This window comes from Homalodisca vitripennis, chromosome 4 (assembly GCF_021130785.1).
Source record: "Homalodisca vitripennis isolate AUS2020 chromosome 4, UT_GWSS_2.1, whole genome shotgun sequence".
NCBI lineage: Eukaryota > Metazoa > Arthropoda > Insecta > Hemiptera > Cicadellidae > Homalodisca > Homalodisca vitripennis.
Genome location: NC_060210.1, coordinates 156,100,452 through 156,127,737, shown reverse-complemented (window position 1 = coordinate 156,127,737; position 27,286 = coordinate 156,100,452). Strand labels below are relative to the sequence as shown.

The following is a 27,286-nucleotide window of genomic DNA, read 5'->3' as shown; positions in this document are numbered from 1 at the left end:
CATCTCACCAATGAAGAGCTATTAATTCTACATGAGTTTCTACACATCATCACTTACCAAATGTAGGCCTTCTGACTACAAAATTTGGCGAAGCTGATGCAGTCATGTGTTTTAGTGAGAGTGCTATTGGAAGAGCCAATATTGTTCAGCAGCTCATAATTAAACCAGTAAAGTTTACTATTTAAAGTCTTCAAATAGTTGATGCCCAACACATTATAAAAGTTAACAAAGAGACTCAAGAAAAATGTAAAGAAAATAATAAGAAGTTGAAGAGGAAAAAATGAGGACAGAAAATATGAAAATGATAGTCCTGGTGCCTTTTAAGTGTACAATAAGAGTGATTTAAGTGTATTATATTTGAACTATGTAAATCATCTATAGAAACTTCTGCTTTATTTATTTAACTGCCAGATATTTTTAGACAAATTATAGACAGTAAGTTGTATAGATTAGGACTACTGAAATATTAACAGTTAGAATATTATATCATAAAAAAACAAATAAATGTAAGTTAAATTCTCTTATTAAATACCATAATGTGGATTGAGACAAAAACTACCACAAAATGTTATTGTTTAAGTGGTCTTACCTTTCTAAGATGATTTTTGGCAATATCTCTTTTAGACTGGCTTGATGAACTTGCATATAGTGATCCCAATATTTTCATAGTTTCATAATTTCCAGGTTGCGCTTTCAGCACCTTCTCAAAACATTGTGCAGCCTGAAAGATAACAACAAAAGATTTTAAAAGGTACATACATTGTATTTTGAAGTTCGTTTCTAAGTCCTAAATGTATGTATATATACACAAATATTTTCTTGATCTGAGCAATAAGGCAATTCAACTATAGCACCGTAAATTCTCTATAACATTCCCTATATGTTTTCAGGTGTAACTCCAAAATAAACAATAGAGGTGAGGAGTTTCTTATGCTTAGATTTAATCTAGAATTAGCCAAAACAGCAGTTGAGTCTACTTTTTTACACAAAGACTAGACAACAGTTTTTGGATATTACACAAGTCGAAGATCTCCATGACATAAAATTAGCTGGGAGAGACATCTCTCAGGAGTTTCCCTTTCGGATCATATATTTTTGAGGTTGGACCTGGAGGCCACTGTTAAGAGGGCAACCTATAAGGTTCCCAGATCTATTAATGAAAGGAGATATAGAGAGTGCTTAGTTGAATCTCTAAGATAAAAATGTACATGAACTAGAAAAGTCAAATTATAGAAAATACTATAGTAAAGGCTTTTAAACAAAATTCCTTTAATAGAAACAATAGACTAAAAAAGTTCTGCTGTGGTGGTTTGAAGAACTATGAAAAACTGAAAAATGAAATGAGAAACCTCTTCTTTCCAGAAAATATGCAACAATCCTCATCCTATATATATACAGCCGCATGTGTAACTGACTGACTCACTCACGTATACTAATTCTAACCTACTTCCAGATGAGTTAGAGACTTGAAATTTGGTACACAGATAGCTTTCCACGTGTAACCACCAGGAAAATCCCGAAAAGTGAGAATTTTTCATTTTCAACCCCTCAAAAAAATTCCCAAAAAATCGCGCATTCTTCACCCCTGCAGGCATTTTTTGTAAGCCCGATAGCGGGCGAACCGTTGGAGCTAGCTCGGATCTGACGGAAAATTCATGGTCAGGAATGAAGTGAACTACAAAAAAGGTCTAATGACTTTTTGCTCTATCTTCCATGGTTAAGCGACAAAACGCTCGAACATTTGAAATTCCAGAGATTTTTTCGATAAAAATAATGTTTCAAGCCCGATAGCGGCCGAACCGTTGGTCGTAGCTCAAATCTGATTGACCCATCAAATTAGCAAATTATGCGATCTACAGAAAAGGTCCAGTAATCTTTTGCCCTATCTCGATTGGTTTGGCCGAAAAACGTGATTATGTACAATTTTGTTGTAACTTTTACGCGAAACTTTTGTTTTTGGGGTCGATAGCGGCGAAACCATTGGTCGGAGGTCAAAATAAGACTAACGTTTTATTTAGGAAATAAGATGACCTACAAAAAAGGTCCAGTGACTTTTTACTATATTTCCCTTAGTTTGACCGCAAAACGCGATTAAGTGAAAATATTGGACATTTTCGCCTAAAAATTTACATTCCGGGCTTGATAGCGGCTAAACGGTTGGTCGTAACTCAAAACAAATTTTAAACGGGATTTAGGAAATCACGTGATCTACAGAAAAGGTTCAGTGACTTCGGGAGTTGGCTGAGCGTTAGCTAAGCGTCAATAGTAGATAGGGACAGAGGAATATATTTATTATGTTCACAGACACAATACCCTCTAAAAAAGGCCCAAGTGTGTCATTAACCCCCGGGTAATATTAACCCCCCCCCGGGGATTTCCTGGTATGACCTGATAACCTCCTGTACATTCAACCCCCTGATGTGTTAACCCCCCTGGTAACATTAAACCCCCCCAGGGAATTTCCTGCCATGACCTCATGTCTGAATTTTACCAGTCACCAAATCTCTTAACCCCCCCCCCTGGGAAGATCCTGGTATGACCAGATAACCCCCTGGAGACTTATCCCCCGGTAACGTTAACCCCCCCTGGGAATTTGTTCATATGACCAGACAATATCCTGACGAAATTAAACCCCCTCTTGTCTTAACCTCCTTAACATTAATCACCCACCCAGGGAATTTCTCGCCTTGACTAGATAGTCTCCTGGTGATATTAAACCTCCTGTTCGACTTAAAATACTGCCTTGAGGTTGGTTTTTATTATGTTTATACTAAACAATTCAAGATAGCTGACCCGTGCAGACTTTTCTCCCGAGCTCATTTCTGGCTAAACCATAGGTCGTAGATCAGATCTGAGGGCACAATCGAAAGACAAAATTAAATTTCCAACAAGAAAGGTCCAGTCACTTTTTGTCGTATCTCTAACGGTTTAACCGCAAAATGCCCTCAAAGTCAAAAGTTTTTACGAATCCGGAAAAAAATCTATGAAAAAGGTCAATTTTTAAATCCCTTGTCATTTACTTAATGTCCGGACTTAACCAGTCACCGAATTCCGCTTATCCCCGAATTTGCAAGCGTTTACTTTGGGGGCCTGGGGGCGTAGCCCCCAGCGAGCCGAAGGCGAGTTTAGATAATACTATTTCCAAACAACAAAAGCTCTTGTAAAATGATCTTTAGTTATAAATAGTGGGATTAAATCCCAAGATGATATACTGAAACTAAGAAGTCATAATAAAACCAATGGCTATAAATACAGCTACAGTATTGTGTGGTGGCAGGAAGCAGAATAAAGCACAACAGCAAAGACGCTTCAGACACTTCAGAGGCTGGACTGTTCATCACTGAAACACAGAGTTTTCTCACTGTGGCACTGAGAGCTGTCCTCTGAAGCAGGAGGTGAAGAGAACAGATAAGTGCAATAAGGCTTTATGAGAAAGATGATAAAGCCTATTCCCTCAGCAGAATATATGGCAATAACAAAGGAATTTCTTGAATCACAAATGAAATTGTGTCTAAAAACATTGTAAAGGAATACTCAGTTGATATACCACACAGTATACTACCAAAATTATATGTAAATAGCCTACACAAAATATGTGTAAATAGCCTACACAAAATATGTCCTGAAGTTTGATAGTCCGTACCTGGGCTCAAGGTCGGTTTTAAAGTTTTTTGAATCATGAACAAGACTGGTAGTGCTTTAGGAAAAGGAATGCAGAGATGCTTTAATTTAACTAGTGGAGAGGAACAATGTTGGTCCTTGATTAGGTGCCAGTTCATGAAGGCATTCTTGGAGATAAAATGGCAGATGCCCTAGCTGAGAAAGGCTCTGATAGCTGGTAAGGCCAAAACCAAGCTGGAGTCGTATCAGTTGAGCTCTAATAAATCATTCTAATCTAGTATATGACTGGGAAGAGTTAGATTCTAAACTAGAGAAATACCTCAGGTCGTTTGGAAATAAAAAATGTTTATCTGTCCTTTTCCTAAAGGCTGGACTAGACTCCTAGACCTAGGAAAGGAGGAAATGCAACTGGTATTTTGAATTCTAATTTGTCACAGCTCTCTTCAGAAACAACTGGTGAAGATGAACAGACTATGTGAAGAAGCAAAAGAATCAGCACAATACACATGATGGAATGTCCTGCTATTTGTGCAACAACAAAAAATATTCCTACGGACTTGTTTCCCAAGCCCAAAGAAAATCACAGAACAAGAACCCACAAATATTATTGGTTTTTGCAGAAACCTGAGATTTGAGGGGTATACAGAAGCAGAGCTTTAAGAGGAAGTCTATGTCTTTGACCTATTCCTGAAAAAAGTTTAAACTATGTCCAATTTAATTAAAGATTTAAATCAATTTTTTTAACATTTGGAGAAATTAAGAACAGTTTAATTTAAATACAAAAAGTTAATTTCACTTTTACATATACTTATAACACTAAAACTATACTTGAATGCTACAACTATTCGGAACTAAAATAATTCTTGTTAGAAACTACTTTAACATTTTTCGTTTGATTCTTAAAAGACTTAAACAATATTAGTGAACTGCTTTGAATTTTAAAAGAACTTTCATAAATACTTATGAAATCTGAATATAACTTATTAGATTGGGGATCAAAAATGAAATTTTAAAGAAAAACTATTTCAACCTAAAATATATTAAATATCAAGTAATGCTAATTGAATATTTCAGTTAAATCACTAAATGTAAATGACCATAAACTTGAAACATTTTCTAATTACAGCAATAAATACTTTCTAAGACTAGTATAAGTACACATTACATAAAATATAATGAGGTTGAGTAAGTAAAGGTCTGCTTACATTTTCTGTGTCTCCTCTGTAAATGTACATTTGTCCCAATCCAAAATTTGGCAGGACAAATGCAGGTGGTGCAAATTGAGTTGCTTGGTAGTAGTACTGAAAAGCTTGATCATAGTCTGCCTGAAAAATAAAATAAATTAAACATGTAACAAAGCAATTAATGATAGATACATTCTGAATAATTAGGTTCAACTAACGAGGAGTAGAATTGTAAATTTAAAAAGAACTAAAGGAACTACAGGGTGCGGCAGCATAACTTCCTTTTTTTTAATGCGCGCCATTCAGTTAGTTGATGTCATAGCGGAGCTCTAGTGGTCTCATTCAAGAGGGGGTACTCTAAAGTTTTGTCCCGACACGGTTCAGTCACCATCATGCGTTGGAATAGTGAGGAGCGTGCCTTTTCCGTTGAGGCCAACTTTTCAAGCGGATGTTCGGTTATTGCAACACAGCGTGTATTTCGGAATCGCTTTAATTTAGCCCCGTTGGCTCCGGTCCCAGACCGCAAATCAATTGTTACATGGGTCACTACATTCAGACAAACTGCAAGTGCGACAAAACGAAGCACTGGAGTCCCTCGGCCCGTTAGATCACCTGAGAACATTGAAGCAGTGAGAGCGTCAATGTTGCGATCACCACGGCGTTCTGCGCTCAAACACGCATCTGCCCTTGGACTATCCGATCGTTCTGTGAGAAGAATTCTTCGTGATGATCTTCATTTTCATCCATATAAGATGGCGATAGTGCAGAAAATTTCAGAACGTGACTTCAATTCTCGGATGAACGCGTGTGAGCTTCTTCTTGTTGTCGTTCCCGAGGGTGCTATTGTTTTTTTTAGGGAAGAAGCCCATTTTTATTTGAGTGGGTCGGTTAACAAACAAAACATGCGCTACTGGGCTGACACCAACCCTCGAGAATTGCATCAAAGGCCTTTGCATTCACCGGAAGTCACAGTGTGGTGTGCTATTTCCTCAGCTGGAATTATTGGTCCCTGGTTTTTTGAGGAAAATGAGGTTACAGTGACAGTGACTTCTGACCGGTATGTAAACATGCTACAGAATTTTTTTCCCACGGCTAGAAGATTGGGATTTGGGGGACACTTGGTTCCAACACCCCTGTGGGTGGTGTTGTTGCGTATATTTCCAAAACCCCATAGAAAAAAATCACAAGGTGACAGATCGGGAGAACGTGGCCATTCCAAATCGCCTCTAATTGAGATAAGGCGCTCTAGAAAGTTTTCCCTCAAAACAGCCATCGATGCTCTCGCAGTGTGTGCTGTTGCACCGTCTTGTTGAATGTAGTGACCCATGTAACAATTGATTGCGGTCTGGGACGGGGGCCAACGGGGCTAAATTAAAGCGATTCCGAAATGCACGCTGTGTTGCAATAACCGAACATCCGCTTGAAAAGTAGGCCTCAACGGCAAAGGCACGCTCCTCACTATTCCAACGCATGATGGTGACTGAACCGTGTCGGGACAAAACTTTAGAGTACCCCCTCTTGAATGAGACCACTAGCGCTGCGCTATGACATCAACTAACTGAATGGCGAGCATTTCAAAAAAGGAAGTTATGCTGCCGCACCCTGTATGACAGGAATAAACAAATCTATGTAATAATGAGAGAACTGCCAAAATCCATCTGGATTACTGATCTATTGACAACAGAGAAGACACTGTGAGACTGCAGGTGTTCATGGCCGAACAATTAACAATCAATGAGTTCTACCAAATATCTTGCGATATTTACTTATGAATGATCAAACTCATGTAAATGTTTGCACAATTATTATAAAATCATCCAAGTATATAAATACTGACTATTACTGATCATCACATGATGATAATCAGTAATAATGATGTAATCAAATGGAGTGCAATACATTATGATTGTAATGATTATAGTTATATAAAGGATACAACCAATCAGCTGATATTAAGTGATTAGTGGATCAAGAATGCCTGAGCAACATCTGTATTTTTTAGTAATGGGGAATAGCCAATTAAAGAAAAATACTCTCATACAATTAATTTTGGAACTTTGGAAGCCCTTGAGGAATTAGATATAAATTAAATCCATGAAATCTACAATTTAAGAGCTTTTAATTGATAAAGATGTATATTAAATAACAGTTGTAGATACCTGGAATAGCTGCAAATATTAAAATAATTTCTTTTAATAATATATAATACCTTTCTTTATTGCTGTTGACAAGTATTTTAATCTATAAAAAGCATCAGATTCAGTAATACATAAATTAACCTACCCTTCACAGAAACACGTTTTTTACACCCATCCCAGTAGCGTACTTATGCCTTGCCGTCAGATCCTGATTTGACAAAAAATAAAAAATGATCCCAACAAATTCTCTGTATAACACCAACAAAATAAAATACCTTGAATATAAATATGTATTTAGTTCAGCTTGGAATTATTTTTTTATTATTTGGTTTATACAGGGTGCGGCAGCATAACTTCCTTTTTTCAAAACTCAATAAAAACTATTGTATGCATCAGAAAATATTTATTTATTTTTTATAATGTAGGTACATGTCTAAAGTTTTTATTTACATTGTTTTGAAGATCAAACTGTTAGGTGACGTCCCCCATTCTCCATACATTGCGTAAGCCGATTTCTGGCGTTTGTCATGACTGTTGTTAGCGTAGCAGATGTTATGTTGGCAATTTCTTCTCGGATGTTGGTCTTCAAATCTTGTAGGGTTCTTGGACAGTTCACATAAACACGGGATTTCAAAAAACCCCATAGAAAAAAATCACAAGGTGACAGATCGGGAGAGCATGCCGGCCATTCCAAATCGCCTCTAATTGAGATAAGGCGCTCTGGAAAGTTTTCCCTCAAAACAGCCATCGATGCTCTCGAAGTGTGTGCTGTTGCACCGTCTTGTTGGAACCAAGTGTCCCCCAAATCTTCTAGCCGTGGAAAAAAAAAATTCTGTAGCATGTTATATACCGGTCCGAAGTCACTGTCACTGTAACCTCATTTTCCTCAAAAAACCAGGGACCAATAATTCCAGCTGAGGAAATTGCACACCAAACTGTGACTTTCGGTAAATGCAAAGGCCTTTGATGCAATTCTCGAGGGTTGGTGTCAGCCCAGTAGCGCATGTTTTGTTTGTTTACCGACCCACACAAACGAAAATGGGCTTCATCGCTAACAAAAACAATAGCACCCTCGGGAACGACATCAAGAAGAAGCTCACACACGTTCATCCGAGAATTGAAGTCACGTTCTAAAAGTTCCTGCACTATCGCCATCTTATAGAGATGAAAATGAAGATCATCACGAAGAATTCTTCTCACAGAACGATCGGATAGTCCAAGGGCAGATGCGTGTTTGAGCGCAGAACGCCGTGGTGATCGCAACATTGACGCTCTCACTGCTTCAATGTTCTCAGGTGATCTAACGGGCCGAGGGACTCCAGTTCTTCGTTTTGTCGCACTTGCAGTTTGTCTGAATGTAGTGACCCATGTAATAATTGATTCGCGGTCTGGGACGGGAGCCAACGGGGCTAAATTAAAGCGATTCCGAAATGCACGCTGTGTTGCAATAACCGAACATCCGCTTGAACAGTAGGCCTCAACGGCAAAGGCACGCTCCTCACTATTCCAAAGCATGATGGCGACTGAACCGTGTCGGGACAAAACTTTACAGTACCCCCTCTTGAATGAGACCACTAGCGCTCCGCTATGACATCAACTAACTGAATGGCACGTATTTTAAAAAAGGAAGTTATGCTGCCGCACCCTGTACCATTCAGAAGCCTCTTGATTAGCTTGACATCCAAGCTATGACAAAACAGTTTCAGAAGCTGCCAATCTATTCTGCAGTATACAAGGGTTGTCCAGAAACAGACGTTTAACATGGCATGGCATGGGGAGGACTAGTGCTGCCATCTTGGTGTCAGTGTTCCTACACTCAGTATGTAACCTGCTGATTGTGCATTGTACCTATCATACTTTGTATACAGTAGAGCGTTGAAATGAGTGCTGCAATTGAAAATCCCACCAGTACAATCTGTGGCAAGGTTTTTGTTGGTGAAAAATCACACACCAATTGATATTTATCGACAGATTTGTGATGCGTAAAACACAAAACATGTCCTGAAATATGATAGTCCGTACCTGGGCTCAAGACTTGTAGACGAGTGTTGTCGTGGAGGAACAAAACTTTCTTGCCAAGTTTTCCCTGACACTTATTTTGTATCGCGCATCTTAAGTTTCTGAGTGTTCGGTAATATATCTCTGAGTTGGCCACATTCAAGAAAATCAACAAGAATCACTCCCTAGGCAACTCACAACACAGTAGCCATGATTTTTCTTGCTGATAACGTTTGCAAACACTTCCTTGGTTTCTTGGCCAAATGCGTGTTTTAATTTATAGTTAATGTGCTTTACCCATCGTCTCTTCGCTGGTTACGATAGGATCAATGACTTTGTTTCCACTTTTGTCTTGTAAAAATATCAGTGCTGAAGCAAGTTTCTGTTTTATGTGGTCTTCCGTTAGGCTTTTGGGAACCCACCTGGCACAAAATTTGTTCTAACTAAGTCACCACCAATTCTTCACTTACAAGACTAAGCCCACCTTTCCATTTTGAATAACTGTATTGTGGAAAGCATGTAACGCTAAATGTTGTACCTTGTGAAATACTGTGTCTTACCTGTACATGGAAAGCTCGAGCTAACTGGTAACAACTTTCAGCTCTCATAGCTTCATTCTCTGTATTGTGGAAAGCATGTAACGCTAAATGTTGTACCTTGTGAAATACTGTGTCTTACCTGTACATGGAAAGCTCGAGCTAACTGGTAACAACTTTCAGCTCTCATAGCTTCATTCTCTGTATTGTGGAAAGCATGTAACGCTAAATGTTGTACCTTGTGGTAATCCTGAAAAAAATAATAAAATAAGCTTCATGACTTACATATATGTTTAAGTAAACGTAGCATTAGTATCCAAACAAGATAACCAAGGAAAATAAAACAAACAACTTTTTTTTGTGTGTGTCTTATCCAAAAATATAAAATTGTATAATCACTCATATTTTTAGAAAAACTTACACTAATAATAAAGACTCTTGGAGCAATTGCACAGTTTAAAACTAGTAGTAGTTATTAACCCTTTCCGGACAAAACAGGGGCACTGCTCTATGTACTGTAGTTCTGTTAGCAGACGAATCATAGGCACAGTACAGCTGGTGTACTACGTCATATTTCGCTGGCGTATGGGATTAGTTCGGCGGGTTCTACTGGCTCTGCATTGTGCTGCTACCTCTTGGGAATAGTTTTAACCATTTGAAACAATATTGCAGTAGTTTTTTTCACAGTAAATTTATCGATTTATTGACGAGCAACAAAACTTCCAGCTAAGTGAACAAACTAGTCAAGCCACTGTGAATTGGTTTCTTTTTATTTTTTTTTTATGTTTTTGTCACAATACAAATTTGTTTAAGTTTTTAATCTATTGTAAATATGTGGCTAAAGTGCAATTAAATAATGTAATCAGTTTTAGATACAATTCTCACGTAAAAATACGTATCTCTTATTATTTTGGATTGAATTAATAAGTTATTGTGTTGAAACAATGCGTGAATTATTCGTTTGGCACTATTTATTTTTGTAATGGCTGCAAGGACAAGTCGATTAAAAATTAATGACATTAGTGATATACTAGATGACGATTCAACATCCAGTGATGAAGAGACCAATTTGCTTCCTCCACCTGATCTAGGCGTACCCTTAGCGGTGATGACAAGGTAGGTCATGGAACTGATTATGAAATTGATTTAGATGCAGCTGCTCAGGAAACGAGTAGGCCTCAAAAAAAAGAAATCAAACACCCTTTGAAGATCACAATTACACTTTTGTTGACAAAATCAACCCTGAATTCTACTCTTTTGAGTGCACTTTGGTTTCTGGATATAAACCTCCTCAACCTCTACTACACTCTCAAAAACTTCCAAATTCTACCCTTTTGGTAGTGATGATCTAGACCCCTTCGTAAACACCAATAGTGGTAAACAATGGTCAAAGCTGAGCCAAACCTCCATTCTAATATCCAGTTAGCCTCTTTGCTTTGCAGCGAACCTTCCGATTTAACAGGTAATTCTGGTCAACTTAAAACTGGATTTAATCCAGTTAGAGTGAGCTTATCAGAACAAAACAACTAGCATAAATCAGAGACAAAACTAAATGTTCAACATCCCTATTTTATGTTATACTGCCAATTAAAGGAACTTTCACTTTCTGTTCTTTCAGCTGAAGAAGATACAGGTCTGAAAGGCCAGTGTATAACCTTCTTATGAAAAACATGTTTATTGGAACTGGACTCAGTTCAGTTGAGGATCAAAGAGATGCCTCTCACTCTCACTCACTTACTGTCTGTCTCTCACTCACTCAATCATTCACTCACTCTCTCTTTTACATGTAGGTAAAAAAAAAAAACAAAACATGTTTCTTCAACTTCAAAGCTTAATATTTCGTAAATTTTCAGAGACATATTAAAAGCATGTATAATAAACATAAAAACAAAAGAAGAATTGGTTATAAATACATACACACAACATTGCATATAGTACCCAAAAAAGTAAATAAACCATGTAACTTTTCCTAAACACAAAAAAAGTTAATAAAAGAAAGTGAAATTGTTAATTAACTATGCATCAGATTTAGTGCCACTGGTGATTTTGATTGTAGAGCCAATATGTTGGCTTGTTTATATGTTCTTAATAATTAGGTATAATCTATTATTTTCATAATTTTTCAATTTCTTGACACCATTAGAGAGGAATATTTTTCAAAAGTTTGATTGTGTTGCACAGCATCTGCACACACAGGTCTAAATACAATAAGTAATACAAGATCCCTTCCTCGTAGCACAGTATATTAACGAATATTTTGTCTCAATCGCTGAAAAAACACTCAAAGAGGCAGGACAATCTACAAAACTGAATAACGCAGAACCTGTAACCCATAATGGTGTACCTGATCTCATCCTCCTCCCAACAACAACATTGGAAGTCACAAACATCATTTCTTCCATACAATCAAAACCATCATCAGGAGTAGATGAAATCTCTTCAATTCTTCTCAAACACTGCAAGGAAGAACTAGCACCTCCCCTTGTTTCTGTTATAAATCAATCATTTCTGCAAGGCTGTTTTCCAAAAGCGCTAAAACTGGCAAAAGTTTATCCAAAACTAAAAAAGAACCCGTCCACTTTAATAGATAACTACAGACCAATATCCCTTATCTCTACCATCTCAAAAGTAATTGAGAAAATTGTACTTTCCCGTCTCATGAACCACCTTACAACTCATAACCTCCTTACAACCCAGCAACATGGTTTCCTAAGGGGCAAATCAACAGCCTCAGCTCTCATAAGCTTCACTGAGAATATACTGGAGCTACTGGAAGAAGGGAATTCCACCAGTGCCTTCTTCTTGGACTTCAGCAAAGCTTTTGATTGCTTGGACCACGCACTTCTTCTACAGAAAATGGAGAAAATGGGTGTGACAGGGAAAACTATGAAATGGATGACCAGCTACCTGAAGGAGCGTTCACAAATAGTAGAAATCTCATACACAAGAAACAATACAATCTACAAGGTCTCATCTACTCCACTATCGATCAATACAGGGGTCCCACAGGGCTCGGTACTTGGCCCTGTACTGTTTATCCTCTTCACAAACGACCTACCGAAAGAGCTTCAGGACTACAGCCGGGTGATGATGTACGCAGACGATACTGCTCTAATTGTAGCCGACAAACAACCTTCGGAGCTTGAGGTGTCATCTTTTATTGCCCTGAATATGGCAAAACAATACTGCCATCAGAATGAGCTTGTGCTAAACTCAAGTAAAACACAGCAAATAAATTTTGGGCAGAAAACTATAAAAACCTCCAGTCTTCCAGAAGTGGAACTTACAACTGAAGCAAAATACCTTGGGATTATTATTGACAGTAAACTAACCTGGACCTCACACATAAATCAACTATGTAAAAGACTTAACAGCAGTTTATATGTTATAAAAAGGCTAAAAACTACTTGCAACCTGGACACAGCCAAAACTGCATACTTCTCGCTGTTCGAGTCACATTTACGATATGGTGTGACAGTGTGGGGCAACTCCTCAATAACAAATCGGCAAAGAGTATTAGTTTTACAGAAAAAAGCAGTGAGAACATTAGCAGACCTAAATGCTTTGGACTCCTGTCGATCAGCTTTCAAAGATCTAAACATACTGACAGTTGTGTCCTTGTTCATTTTGGAAGTAATCTGCTATGCTGTCTCGCAAAATCTTACAAGACTGGGAGGGACACACAACTATAATACCAGAAATGCAAACGACTTCACCCTGCCCAACCACCACCTTACAAAGTACGAGAGGCAGCCAAGCTACATGGGACGAAAACTCTTCAACCATCTACCTGACCATCTAAAGAAAAGCAGTAAAGTGAATAACTTCAAATCTCAACTGAAAACGTGGCTCATCAAACAGACATTTTACTCAATTGATGAATTTGTGACCTGGAACAACTAAAAAATCATTTTTCTTTTCTATCTCTGTATTGTTATTATTATTGTTATTGTTATTGCATAGCTTAGCATACTGTGACGCCTATTCTGTACTCTATGTCCACGAATAAAGAATGTTGTATTGTATTGTATTATTGTATTGTAAATAAATGTTGATGAGGACCATTGGCACGATGATTGTTCATACTTCACCTAAGTGATATTAACGAAGTCTTCAGAGCAATTTTGACATAATAATTTGCAAGTATATTTCTGCTATTACAAGTAATTTGTTCTGCAACAGAATATTTTGTCTGGGTAATAGTGCTTTTGTAACAGTTAGTCGACTGCATCATGTTGGATATTCCACAGCACAGTTTTTGCATAGATGGCATTTGTGCTTGAAATTTTGATTGTTGTCAGTTTCATGAATAGACTTTGGATGAACTAATTATTTTTTCAAATTTGGTATCTTTTAAAAATAATTCTTGGAAGTCTATTACAAATTAAAAACTGTTCAACAATCGTCAAACATTATTGTTTAACCCCCAAAACGGTACAGTAAAAATGTATTATTGACGTCTTCTTTGTTTTTAATTTTGTGAAGATCAAACATTTTCTGTAAAAAACACTGTCTTCTTGCTCTTTACTACGAAAACAACCTGTAAGCTGTACAAGTAGCATGCTATGGTTCTATATTATGCAAAACAATACAAAAAGGTATTCATAAAAATATTTAGAACCACTATTCATTCAAAATACTTAAAATTTGTTAGTTAAATTTAGTATAGTACTAGAGATTCCACTTCAGTTCTATAATAAGAAGAATAAAATATACTCATCATAAAAAAATATTACTTTCAAACATAAACATCATATGTTGAAATGTTGAAGATGTAGCTTGTATTGGCTGTTATTAACTTAATCACTACATTTAGAACACACAACCAATACTTAAAACTTGCTATCAAAAGGCCTCGCAAAAATAAACAGTTTTAAGTATTGGATGTGTGTTCTAAATGTAGTGATTAAGATAATCATAAGTGATGAAAATAAAAATTGTATAATAATTTCAAAATTTGACTTTTCTGTTTTTGTATAAATGTTAGGGATTGAGTACAACCATTAAATTATGTCCCTGCCCTGAATTATACAAGTTACTTTGAGTTCTATATTATCATTACCTTTTTAAAAAAGAAATGGTTGGCTAGATGATTTAAAACCATAGGATTTGTGGAGTCGATTGTGTATGCTTTAGAAAGCATCTGAACTCCAGTCCTAATATCCTCAGGCTGTTGGCGGTTGAGCTGAAGAATGGCCAATCCTACTAAAGCACCAACACACTGAGAGTCTAGTTGAAGTGCTCTTTCAAATGCTAACCTGAAAAATAAACAATGAATGATGTTCAATACATTTCTATCCAGCGGAAGACAAGAAATTAGTCTTTGAGATTTTGTTCTTCTTACAACTGCCACATAAAAATGTGTAAAGGACAAAAATTAAAAAAAATATGGAAATCCACAAGAAGCTATATCTGAAACAGCCACAGAAATACACATTCACAATATGTGTTTCGTGGGTTCTAGGTGTAAAGTATTTTAAAGATACTGTAGGACTCGCAAAGTAGCCAAACTCTGAGGAAACTCAGCATAAAAGTATTAGCAGGTAGACAAAACACTTTCTATGGCTTTGAGAGTCAGAACTGTTAAACATACTCTTTAGTAAATGGATAGTCTATTGCATCTCTGGATTTAACTCAGTGAGATTACAGAATGTGGACTTTATTAAAATATATAAGGCATTGTATCTGTAAAACTTAAAAATTTGGAGCATGAGGGACAACAGTGGCATATTTTCACTTTTTATTTACACCTAATTCATGTTATAACATTTACAAATCTGTGCTAAAAAGATGCTACAACTATGTATAGACTATAAATTTTGTTAGTTTTCAACTCAATCATATAAAAGTTAAAAGTGTACATCACATTTATGGCATAATCCATTACCCTCTTTCACAACTGTAATTTTGCTCTAAAATAAAAAAATTTAAGAAAACTACAAAATGTTTTATAGGTACAAAAGTTTTAATAAAAGTAAAAATTTAAATTTAATGGTAAACTTTCTGCACCCCGGAATATTTGAAATATAACAGTTAAAAATATATAACAGTACTTTCATGACAATGACTAAGTTCAATTTTTATAACATTAACCCATTGCGGATCACTGGCAAGCTGGGCTCGTCACGCAGCGGGCGGGCCTAACGGCACGGTGACGAGCTCAGGTCACAAAAGCGGTCTGCTTTTAAATTTCCCTCCAAATAGTTCTGTTAATGTCTGATAGATCGGGCGATCGTCTTCACTTGTCTACTAAGAGTGTTTAACAACGGTCTACGTTTAGAGTTTTCAAAAGTTTTATAAATATCCTACAGATCGCAGTTGTATGTCGAAGTTGAAAAAATCATTCATATGAGTTTACTCTCTGTTTTTTAGCGCTTCTGATTGGGTGTTTTCCTCAGTTGTTTTATAATACTTTTGAGTTTAGTGACACAACTAAACGACGCAGACGTACATGTTGGTGGGTTTAGTGTAGACAATGGCTCGGATGTTGCAATCCTTGTAACCTTGCTCGCGTGTTATAGTTTCTACATCACGGATACCCCAGCAAGCCCATGTTCCATCTGAACGAATACCTTCGCAGCTGAATTTTCTAGTATACAATAGCGAGCGATACGATGTGGCCCATTGCTGTTCGTGCGGCCGCTGACCGTGAATTAATTCGCGCCCGCTGGTGCCAGCGCGCCAAAACAATACGATCCGCAATGGGTTAATAGGAAACTTTTACATTTGCATAAAAATTAATTAGTAATTTGGATCACACACCACTAGAAAACTTGACTAGGCCAATTAGTAAATCATTGACACTGCACCCTGTATTGTGCTTTATGACACATCTAAATTGCATTCCTGAAGTCATTCATTACATGAACAAGAAAACAAATGACAATTTAATCTATAAATATCATTAAATTTTACCTTGCTTTTTCTTGATTTCCTAGTTTCATGAAACAGTGACCCATGCCTAACCTTACGGCAGCGGGGCAGTTAGGATTAGTGCGTAATGCTTTTTTGTAAAATGCTAAAGCACCTCTATAATCTTTTTTATTGAAGGCTATACAAGCTTTCCCTAGAAGAGATGGAATGTTGTTTGTGGACTGATTTAAAACAAAGTTAAACTGTGCATCAGCTTGCTCCATCTTGTCTCCCTCCAGTAGGCAGAAGTACGCTTTTCCAAGGAGATGATTCTGTGGACAACAAATTCAAACTTATAAATAATAACAAAATACAAATAATATTCTTTAATCCAATTAAAGGGTCCTTTTTTTCTTTTAATTGATATAAAACAAGGGAAAAAGTAATAAGATGTTCATCTAACACACTGATGATTAGGTGGGGCAATATTAAATATTCTTGACTTCTGAAAACAACCACATGATACACTGTGTGTTACATTGAAGAGTTGATAGTGTCTATTTAGTGTCTATTCTCTTCCCATTCATCAAAACTGTATATAAAACCTCAAAAAACTGTTAAAAAAATATTAACAATAATTTTTATTCAATACCAAACATCATGTAATGTGACTTAACTTTGCATTATAATTTCTTTAAAACATTTTGTATGATAACAAAGATTCCTGAAGCATTTTACACGTAGTTCCTAAAAACATTCCAAGTATTTTATGTGTATATTATATAATATGTATATATAATATACCTTATTACTTTATCTTACTATAAAATATATTCAAGAAATATTTACAATAATTGATTTTTAAAACAGTACTGACGAACCTGATCATACATGATGATTTTATCTGCAGTGGTATATAAATCATTTGCTTTTGCAAAAAGATCCCGTTTCTTGTCTTTGTTCTTCTCATGGTTCGCTTGTTGAACATAATATGCAGCAAGCATATCCAAGGCTCGCATTTGATCCTTCTCATAATCTCGATAGTCAACATTAGCATCCACTCGAGAAGACTCCAGTATCTTGATAAAATCATCAATTTTCCCTTGTTTATGGTACTCCAACTAAAACAAAACATAACACTGTATACTGTTCACCATACAGGATATAACAAATCAAATCAAAATTGCATTATTTCTACAAAATGTATAACTGAACATTGAGAAGTAAATATTTTATATTAAAGAATAAAATAAAGCAGTAAAAACAAGGCATTTATGAACAACTAAATACATAGCATATAATCAAAATTTAAAAGAAACACTTTACTTTGATTAAGAGTTCCCTTGAAAGAAACTTCACTTGTACATAAATACTTATCATAAACTATCTCACATTTTTTTAAGTACAAGACTAATATATTATGTTGTGTATTAATAGCATATACTTACAGCAAGATTGACCCATATGTGCAGCTGAGCAGTTTCTTGCCGTAAGATGCCCAGTACCTCATCTCCTTCGGGTAACTGATCGAAGTAAAGTTCGATTACCTGAAAAAAGATTTGATTTTAGTAAATTGTATAGTGACTTCGACAAAAGCTAAGTATAGTTTAGTGTAGTAAATTGTATTATGTTAAGAATTATATGGAAATTGCTTTGGTTTTATATAAAGTTGTAAATATTAACACTTTAAAACAACCATTATTTTATACAGAACCCCTTCCAATATAAGAAGATATTTAGAAAATGTTGCATACCACTGTTACTATTTATCATAGTTTTAAATATGTACTGCTGGTTCTGTTAACATGGTATAAATTGCATTCTATTAACTGTTTTACTTCTGTTGAGGACTTTTCAAGATTTATTTGAGGTTTTACTACTTTAGAGGCTTTGAATTTCAAAATGCATTCTATAAGTAGGATTTGTTAAAAAACATTTTGTAAAAATTTGAACTAATTTTTTTTAGCACAGATTCCAGTATTTAGACTTGACAAATACTGGTATAACATAACATCAATACTAATGTACAATACCTACTTCAAATAGCAAAGGAACCTCCCAGAACATAAAAACAAGTCTACAATTAAAACAACAATAAACTATCCTGTGGTAAAAACATAGGATATAAAACCACAAATCTCTTCAATAGATTGTCTTTGTTATAGACTGAATCAACTGATGTTGGATTTGTGCCATAATATTTTACTAATACATTTTTTATTTTCCGTACTGCTAGAACTATGCCCTTATTTGAATTTTCTTCCGACTCATTGTCGGGCCATCACCTGATATGATGAAAAATAATGTATTTGTATTATAAAGTAAATATGTATGTATAATATCAATGTGTAAAAATGTAATGTTTTATATAAAAAAGTCATTCCTAAATGAACTGATCTGGTTGTTGGATATGGTGGTATTTATTTTCACAGTATTCAATTTATATGCTCATATTATAAATTTATTAAGGTTTTATCACTGAATGTGAACATGATTCTATAGTAATATTCCACTTAATAATAACATGATTACTTTTAAAATTACTAACACAAAGGTTCTTAAAAATGTCAAAACATGTCATTTTAACAACTCGATAGGCTGTAGCTCCTCAACAAGTAAGTTGGAAAGAAAATTGCCACAAGGATATAAAGATATTTTAAAATATTGTTTTATATCCAAAATTGAAAGAAAATATGGGCTGTTTCATAAGAATTTTAAAGTTTACCACCATTTAAAAATTTTTAAAATCATATATTTAATTCTCATTAAATATTAGGTAGAGTCCTCCATTTAAACTTTCCCATAAATTAGTGATATGCTACTCCTAGACATCCATAAGAAGTGACACAATAATTTGTTGCTGTACCCTCTGTAGGTTCAACTAGAAGGTAATAACCAGTTAGAAGCGAACACTCCTGAAATTAAGTGTAGCTTATTGTAACTTAATTTTAAATTTAAATTATACTGTAGGCCTATAACCATTTTTAAAATAAATCTATACTACTTTATCAGACATCAGAAGGAAAATTTTAATGAATCACATAACAACTAACTTCAGTACTTTTAACATCTGTTTTTCTATTTAATGATGCTCATAAAGCCTAACCAAAAATAGTAGAGAGGAACAGAGTGACCTCATTCTCGCCGGCATCGCTTCGTTTTAGGAGGCGGAAAATAAGAACCAATAGTCAAAATAACATGTAATTTTCACAGTAAGCCTAAAAAAAGTTTGTTCTTTCTAATAATGTAGTTTTCAGATCCCCATTAAGAAAAACTCTTCCAAAAGAAATTACCTCCGAATACTGACTCTACCTACCATTAGATTTTAAATTATCAACATGATCATCAAAGAAATCTCCTCCAGCAGGTCTTATAGACAGCAGATAATGGACTGCTCCAAGATTTCAGGTTAAAGGCATGAATAGTGAAGACAGCATTAAAGTAAATTTAAAGGCTTTTCCAATATTAAGATTCATACATTCATGTTAAAAAAAGGTAGAAAGATATAGATTTTCCATAAAGTTCCACACACACACATATATATACCAAAATGTTGTACAAATCTGCAGCTTTAGCAAAAGGGGAGTCATGGTATCTTCTAAGAGGGGATACCGTATTTAGTATTGGCCAGAGGAACATAACTGCAAAATTTTAAAAAGTTATATGATGGTGATTGGACAAGGCTGCAGTATAGTAAGTGGCTACTACCATAATCGAGTCAAGGAACCAAATTATTGTTTATATAGATACCTAATCTATTGATTATAAAAATATTCTAATTATAGTTACTTGTAACTAATTAATTCAAGCTATTTTAACCCTTTGAGTGCCACAGCATATTTCCCAAGTCATACGCATAAATTGCCGGAGCATTGCCTTCTGTTTTGCAAGCGTGTGGGGAAAAAACTATATTAAAAAAACTATTCAACCGATTTGAATAATTTTTTTTTTGGTTTGTGTGTTATAAAACAAGGTATTTTTTTCCATATAATATTATAATTTTATTTTTATTTACACAAAAAGAATATAGGTTATAACAAAAAACTAAAAAATGAAAAAAAAATAAATTTCAAGTTTGAACTAAAATTTTATTTATACAATATTTTTTTTAATTTTGTTTAGCTATACCATATGAAAGAGCATGAAAAACTGAACAAAACTCATGCATAATATGGTGTTTTACAGTAATATTTAACCAGATACTGCAATATATACAAAATACAACAAAAAGCAATTTTTGTTCAAGTTTGTCAAAAGTTTAGAAACAATATTATAACTACCCTATTTCACTCAATGAAGTAAGACGACTGTAAAATACTAATTATATAAAAAGTATATAAAAATATACACAGGCCTACAATATAGCTTAACCTTACTTCACCTAAAATCAATAGTTTGATTGGAACTTGCGTTTTAGTTCATCACCAATCCAACAATAAAATATATGTCACTAAACACGGAAAAAGAAGTTTGTAAATGCATTGTAAGTTTTACTGAACACAATTGCAGAATAGTAATAACAACAGTTTTCAGCATAAACACACGAAACTAGCACAATGTAAACACACAATGAACGAAACTGTGTAGTTAATGAAATGGCAACAAGTAGCAGCTGACCAACTATTGCGTCATCTGTTTTTTTTTCTGATGACAAATAACTACAAGGGGGCGGTGAACAATAAAAATCAATCACAATTGATAGTTCGAAAACTTGTAGATTGCCGTGAAATAAGTTATTTGTCAAAACAAAAATGAATTATATGTGATATTAATTAAATAAAAATCGTCTACTGGGTAGATGCCGGCAATTTATGCACATTTCACAACATCTACTATGTAGACGCTGCGGCACTCAAAGGGTTAAATGTATTGAATAACAATATTGTTCAAAATTAATTCAAACAAAGTAAAAACAATGGTGATGAACATGCGTAATTTATGTCAAAAACTGTCAGACACGTTTATCCATCAAAATAGTAAAAAAAGAACTATATTTAATATAGAATGCAGCCTAGATAGTTTTTTATTCTTCATTATCGGTTGCCCTTGGCTTCGCACACAATTTTCAAAATCAAAGACCTTATATCACTTATTAAAGTAAAGACGCTTATGATGTAATATGGTAAGAGTCCTATGACATTTTTCAAATGTAAGTAGGCATACATGAGGTAAATATTATTTTAGTACCCACGATCAAGAGAATCTGAGTTTAACCTTACTCTTTTATGAAGTTTTTCATGTGTAGGATCATTTCTGGTTTGAATTAATTACATTTCAATCTCCAGTTGAGTCTGCCTTGTTGCTTGGATAAAGAAGAAAATACAGATACATAGGTTAAAAAAAACCTACTTTGATCAAAAAGCATTTACTTCGAGCACTTGTATTATACTTCCTTGTTCATATAGTTTCTCTTGTTCTCTCATCAAAGAAAAAATATATATACATAACTAGGATTCAGAAGCCCATTTCAGTTAAAAGGTGTCTACTTTTCGGCCAATTCAATTCACTTATGGTACCACATGCCCTTATTGCTATGATCAAAAAACTATATGTACGCATGTAGGAATCCCTTAAAAACCTACTTCAGGCAAATAGCGTCTACCTCCGGCTCTTGTTATCTACTTTCATAAATAGTTTATAGTCAAGATATTTCCATAGTTGAGTTTGCCTTGTTCACTGATAAAGAAAATATACATACATCAGAACTGAGAAGCCTATTACGGTTTAGAGAAAAATCCTAGCTAACTCCTACATATTTTAAATAGATGTTTTTAATCCGTCACTGATGCAATATGAAGTAAACATTAAATATTAATTAACTTTGTCTTCAATATCTGCATTACACAATTGATCAAGCACTATATACCTAATATTTTATAAAATTTAAACGTACACAGATGTTTCAGCCATTTTGCCGAACTTCAGTTGAAAATGCCAACTGCTGTTTAATGTTGGTTAAATTTAGATTATGAAACATAAATATTACCATTTTTTTTAACTCCATAATATTCCAGGTAGTTCTTCCAATCTTTCTCTTCATATAAATCTGCCTCGGATTAAAACGAATTTTTTACAAAAAGAATTAGCCGAATTGGTCCAGTTAGTTTCAACATTTGCGCTTAGCAACACATTTTCCGATTCAATTTTATTTATAAGATTAAATATTATTACTTTTTAAACATAAAAACATCAGGTGTGTACTGTACTTTGAAATACTTAAAACATAAATCAATTAGACATTTTGGATTTGGTAAATTACATAATCATAAATATCAATAGTAGTAAATGTTATTAAGACACACCACTTTTCCAATATAATTTATTTTTTTGACGAGCATTTTAAAAACCTAAGATTTCATTGTCAGGCCACTCCAAAAGTGGATTCATCTGATAGTGAAATCTTTGATTCCATAAGGTGTTGTCTAACAAAAAAATAATATTGGAAATGTTTTTAAAAGTTGTTTAATTACATTTTCTACTATTTAAAAATTTTTCCATTAGCTCCAAGAATCCCTCAATAAATACCAAGGTAATTTCTGATTAAACAGAGGCCACCGATAATAAACAGGATTTAGCAGCTTTGGATGGGCAGTTACATAATAAATACTACAAGTTAGGTTAGGTAAGGTTAGGTTAAGTTAGTAATCCTAAATCGCCTAACCACATCAGACGCAGCGTGCTATGAATAGGTGGCCTCCATTTAATCAAAATGTACCAATACCAATTCTTCAATTGTGGTGGTCACTTATGTCTCCAGAACAATAAGAAGCCACCACGACAAACAAATAATCGATATTCACGACTAATAAACCATCTATCCTGAGTAACGAATCCTCAATATTCATTATTATCTAAAAAAATACTGGAAAAAAAATGTCAAACCGAATTATGTTATAGCTATTTCAAACCACAGTAGTTCAGCTCTATTTATATATTAAGTAATAATTTACATTTAATAGAATATAAACAATAAAAGTGTAGTATTTAGTTACTTTTTGCCATTTTGCAGGATAAACGTATCCAACAGCTTGTGACACAGATAACACATGTACATCACCTTGTACATGCGGCCATTACTCAAATATCAGAGACATGAATCATTTTGTTTAAACTATTTTGGAACAATAATGTAAAACAAAACTACGTTATGGGCTTTTAAGACTGTATTATAGTGAACATATATTTTTAAATATGTAACACAAAATGTAGGTATTTCAGATTATAGAGACTAAGAATCTTTGGTATTATATCGACCACACCCTATTATTTCTGAAAATATGAAAGGGTTGCAGTATAGTAAGTGGTCACCAATACAATCGAAACAGCGAACTAAATTATCAATTAGAAATTAACTATTGAATTCAAAACCAATCTTATTATAGTTATTTTAAATCAATTGAAGTAAGTATATAGTTTTTAACTTATCATTAAATTATTACTTTTTAAATATAAAAAAATAGAACAATCATAATAATAATATTAAATACCTAAAACATAATTTGGTTTTTTATTGTTCAGTGGTTTAGATAATCAGAATTATCAATGATTCAATTATCGTGGTAGCCCCAGAAAGGTAAAGAAAAACTAACCTAACCAAACTGAGACGCAACTCTTTATTAAGGAAAATACAAACTTACAAGCGGCACACCATCCTTAAATATTGTAAAATTTAAGGACGGAGTGCCGCTTTACTGAGACGAACAGAACTGGACAGTGTTGGCAAGAACTGCGTCAAATGGATTGCCAACGCACTCTGCCGCCACCTCCAATCGCCACATGTACTCGTCTAGGTAAGAATCGAGGTGCTGTACCACGATGTCTTTTGTTTCGCCATTTAGCTGACCCCCACATCCTTTTGGCTTACTGTGTGTTTGTGCTGGTCTCCCGGTCCACGAAGTTGTATTTGATTTACTGTGTACTGAGTAAAATCAGTGTCCTCCAATTTGCAAGTTTTATACCCCTTCTAGCTATCTGACATGATAGTGCTGCCTGGTTTAATATGTAGGGCAATTTGCTGCATTAATGTCTTTACTCCGCGGTTAGCTACGATAATAAGAAACCTCTCACTTGTCTCCCTACACAAACGGCCCAACATCCACTGTTGTGGCAATACGTGTCCAGCATTATTTTTTCATTTTGTAAATAAACTCTCATCTATGTCTACTATTCTGTCGTTTCCTCCGATCATGCCGATGTTGCTTGATTGAACCGAACAAATGCACAACTCACGCATGTAATGGTTCCAATCAACTTCCAATCACTTAATAGTTTTTTAGGTATCAATTTACAATAACGTGACCATGGAAAGGTATGTTCATTTTTTTCCCCCTGAAAACTACAATTTTTTCCTGAAAACAATAGTAAAGAAAAAATTCGTCGGCAACGAAAATCAAAGGAGTTACGATTTTTTGAAAACTCTGTTTTTGACAGTATCTCTGGCAATTTTACTGAAATGATGCTGACAAGTATGTTAATTCTGTCAACGATGCCTGCCCGCTGCGCAGTGCTGCGCACTGCTTGCTCTTTTAGAAAAAAAAATTAACTCGAGCTTGCAAAAGTCGAATCCCAGATCACGTGATGCCCCTGATCCTTAACCCTCCAAGTGTTGTTCGACAAAATTTTGTCGGTTATTTTCCATTTTTAACGCAATAATCCCGAAAGGCATCAATATAATACAATAATATACTTTCCCCCCAGTTTATATGCACCTGTGATAATAATACTTGGCTATAAATGCCCAACCCATGAAAAAAAGTCCATTTTTCATGGTCACGGTATTGTAAATAAATACCGTTTTTTACGCCATATCTTACTCCCGCTCACACCACTTCACTGACTTCAGCTCATATGCCCAGCTGTACATGAATCGAACAGCAGTCACAAATAGTATACGATTACCTTCAAACCAAAAACCAACAACCCTCAAGCCAACTTTCTTCAAGCATCGTATTGTTGTGCATTTCCAAAAGGGGGCATTTATACGCAGACAGCAACTCATTCTGTTGAAAAACTTATTGCACCCTCTTCACTTCTTGGCAAGTCCCAGATTTTCATAGTACCGCCAATCTTTCATATGCAATTCTGAAACACAATCAGATAGACCCCACACGAACACAGTAGCACAACACCACAAATGCCTGTCCAGCAGGCACTGACAGGTACCGCCGTCAGCGAGGCAGAACAACCTCCGAGTGTAGTCTACTTGGCGATGGGGCAGGGCCTTGTGGGAAACATTGAACAAGTGAACAATGTTTGAGTTGTATTCAGTAGAGATGGTTCTATATAGTTGTTGCACATAACACAACTAAAACGGAAATAATAGGATGTGGTCGGTATACTACTAAAGTACCAAAAATAATAACAGCTTATATTGGTTATATTTTAAAATCTATATGAGTGTATCAGCAAAATACTTTCTTCTTAATATTACTTTACAGGGTAAACATGTGTTTCTGTTTATTTTTCTATAATGCCCAACACCCATATACCTTCTATTAGTCTTCCAGGGGAGACTAATAAGCAGCCTATTTTCGTTATTCGATTGCTATTATCGAACAATTCAATATATTATCAAACTTCGATATATTTAAAAATCGTATAAAATAAGAGGTATAATAAATTACCGCAACAGGAAGAATCTAACATTACATTTTTCAATACACAAAGTTTACAATATCATTACAAAATAAAAAAACAAACTATGGCCTAGACTTGGATATCAAAGAATCCTTACAATATTTATAAACTGCCCAGCTTTACATCAAAAAGTAACCGCTTTTGTGAAATGGAGGAAAGAATTCTCCCCATGTGTTACCAGGAGCCAAACCCACATGTTGAAGTTACTTGAACAAATCTCGTCACTTGCGAGAAATATTTTACACATTTTCCTCATACAGTAGAACCCCTCATATCCGGCCACCACGGGACCGAGCCCCTGGCCGGATAACGATTCGGCCGGATAAACCAACCTACAGTACACAGCACTTGACGAAACAAAACAATTGTACTGTACTGTACTAACCGGACTGGAAATAATCAACGAACTGTTTACAGGTTAAACCTATTAGCTCAACTGAGGACAACACAGGAAAATGTAAACAAATAGATACACCAAAATAACGCAAGAGTCGTGGGAGACTAGTGCGTGCAACTGCGCGTCTGCAAGCCTGGTAAATAAATTTCGATATTGGCTTCCGGGAAGTGGCCGGATAAACCGAGGTGCGGTAAAACCGAGGCCGGATATGAGGGGTTCTACTGTATCTATCGCCATTTTCAAAGTCTCCAAATATTAGTTACTTCTTGTTGCTTATTGTTTACATTAACATTACCATAACTAATCATTTTAAATCATATAAGTTAAATAAATTGTAATATTGAATTATCCTTCGGATAAAAGCAATTGATCCATTCGACAATAGCAATTGAATAACGAGTCTAGGCCACTTATTAAAGTCTACACATCTTCCATACAGTTACACTTTCTGTTTCCAATTTTCACCATCTAAAAATTCTTCATTTACAAACTTTTCGGGTAGGGTCCAATAAGCGGACCCGGTGTTTTATATCGAAATTGGCAAACGATATTATTTAATCATAACCATCGATATAATCAATAGATACTGATTAATTATTTTAAACAATTAACTTAAATAATCTATATTAACAGCTGTAAACACTTTCAAATAATACAATTAAGGTAATATTTTAAATATGGCTGTCAATCTTAGGAAGCTTCACGAAACTGCTTTAAAAGACAATAAAACATGTTTTTATGGCTTCAGAATGTTGGGTTAGTACCTAAGAATCCATTATGTGATATTTGTGGAAAGGTAACAAATGTAACTGTCAGAGGAGCTAACATGGTCGTCTTCAGATGCAAAAAAGAAGGTAATGGTAAAGGTTATTTGTTACATCATTAAATTCACATTTTAATTTAAAACATATGATTGTTATTACT

The 27,286-nt window shown here is 34.9% G+C and overlaps 1 protein-coding gene across 2 annotated transcripts in view; it reads right to left on the bottom strand.

The window, feature by feature from the left end:
* The window catches only part of LOC124360371 (RNA polymerase-associated protein CTR9 homolog), a 61,288-nt gene that overhangs the window by 32,766 nt on the left and 1,236 nt on the right, over positions 1-27,286 (bottom strand). The window contains exons 2-9 of one of the 2 annotated variants that reach the window (XM_046813940.1): positions 17,778-17,876; positions 17,211-17,450; positions 16,393-16,661; positions 14,540-14,735; positions 9,716-9,727; positions 9,502-9,597; positions 4,827-4,946; positions 590-721 (exon numbers count right to left, since the gene is read on the bottom strand). In XM_046813940.1, coding sequence (XP_046669896.1) covers positions 590-721; positions 4,827-4,946; positions 9,502-9,597; positions 9,716-9,727; positions 14,540-14,735; positions 16,393-16,661; positions 17,211-17,450; positions 17,778-17,876 — 1,164 coding nt within the window. Of the gene's footprint in view, positions 1-589; positions 722-4,826; positions 4,947-9,501; positions 9,598-9,619; positions 9,728-14,539; positions 14,736-16,392; positions 16,662-17,210; positions 17,451-17,777; positions 17,877-27,286 lie in introns of both variants that reach the window. The other variant, XM_046813941.1, reaches the window with a different exon arrangement.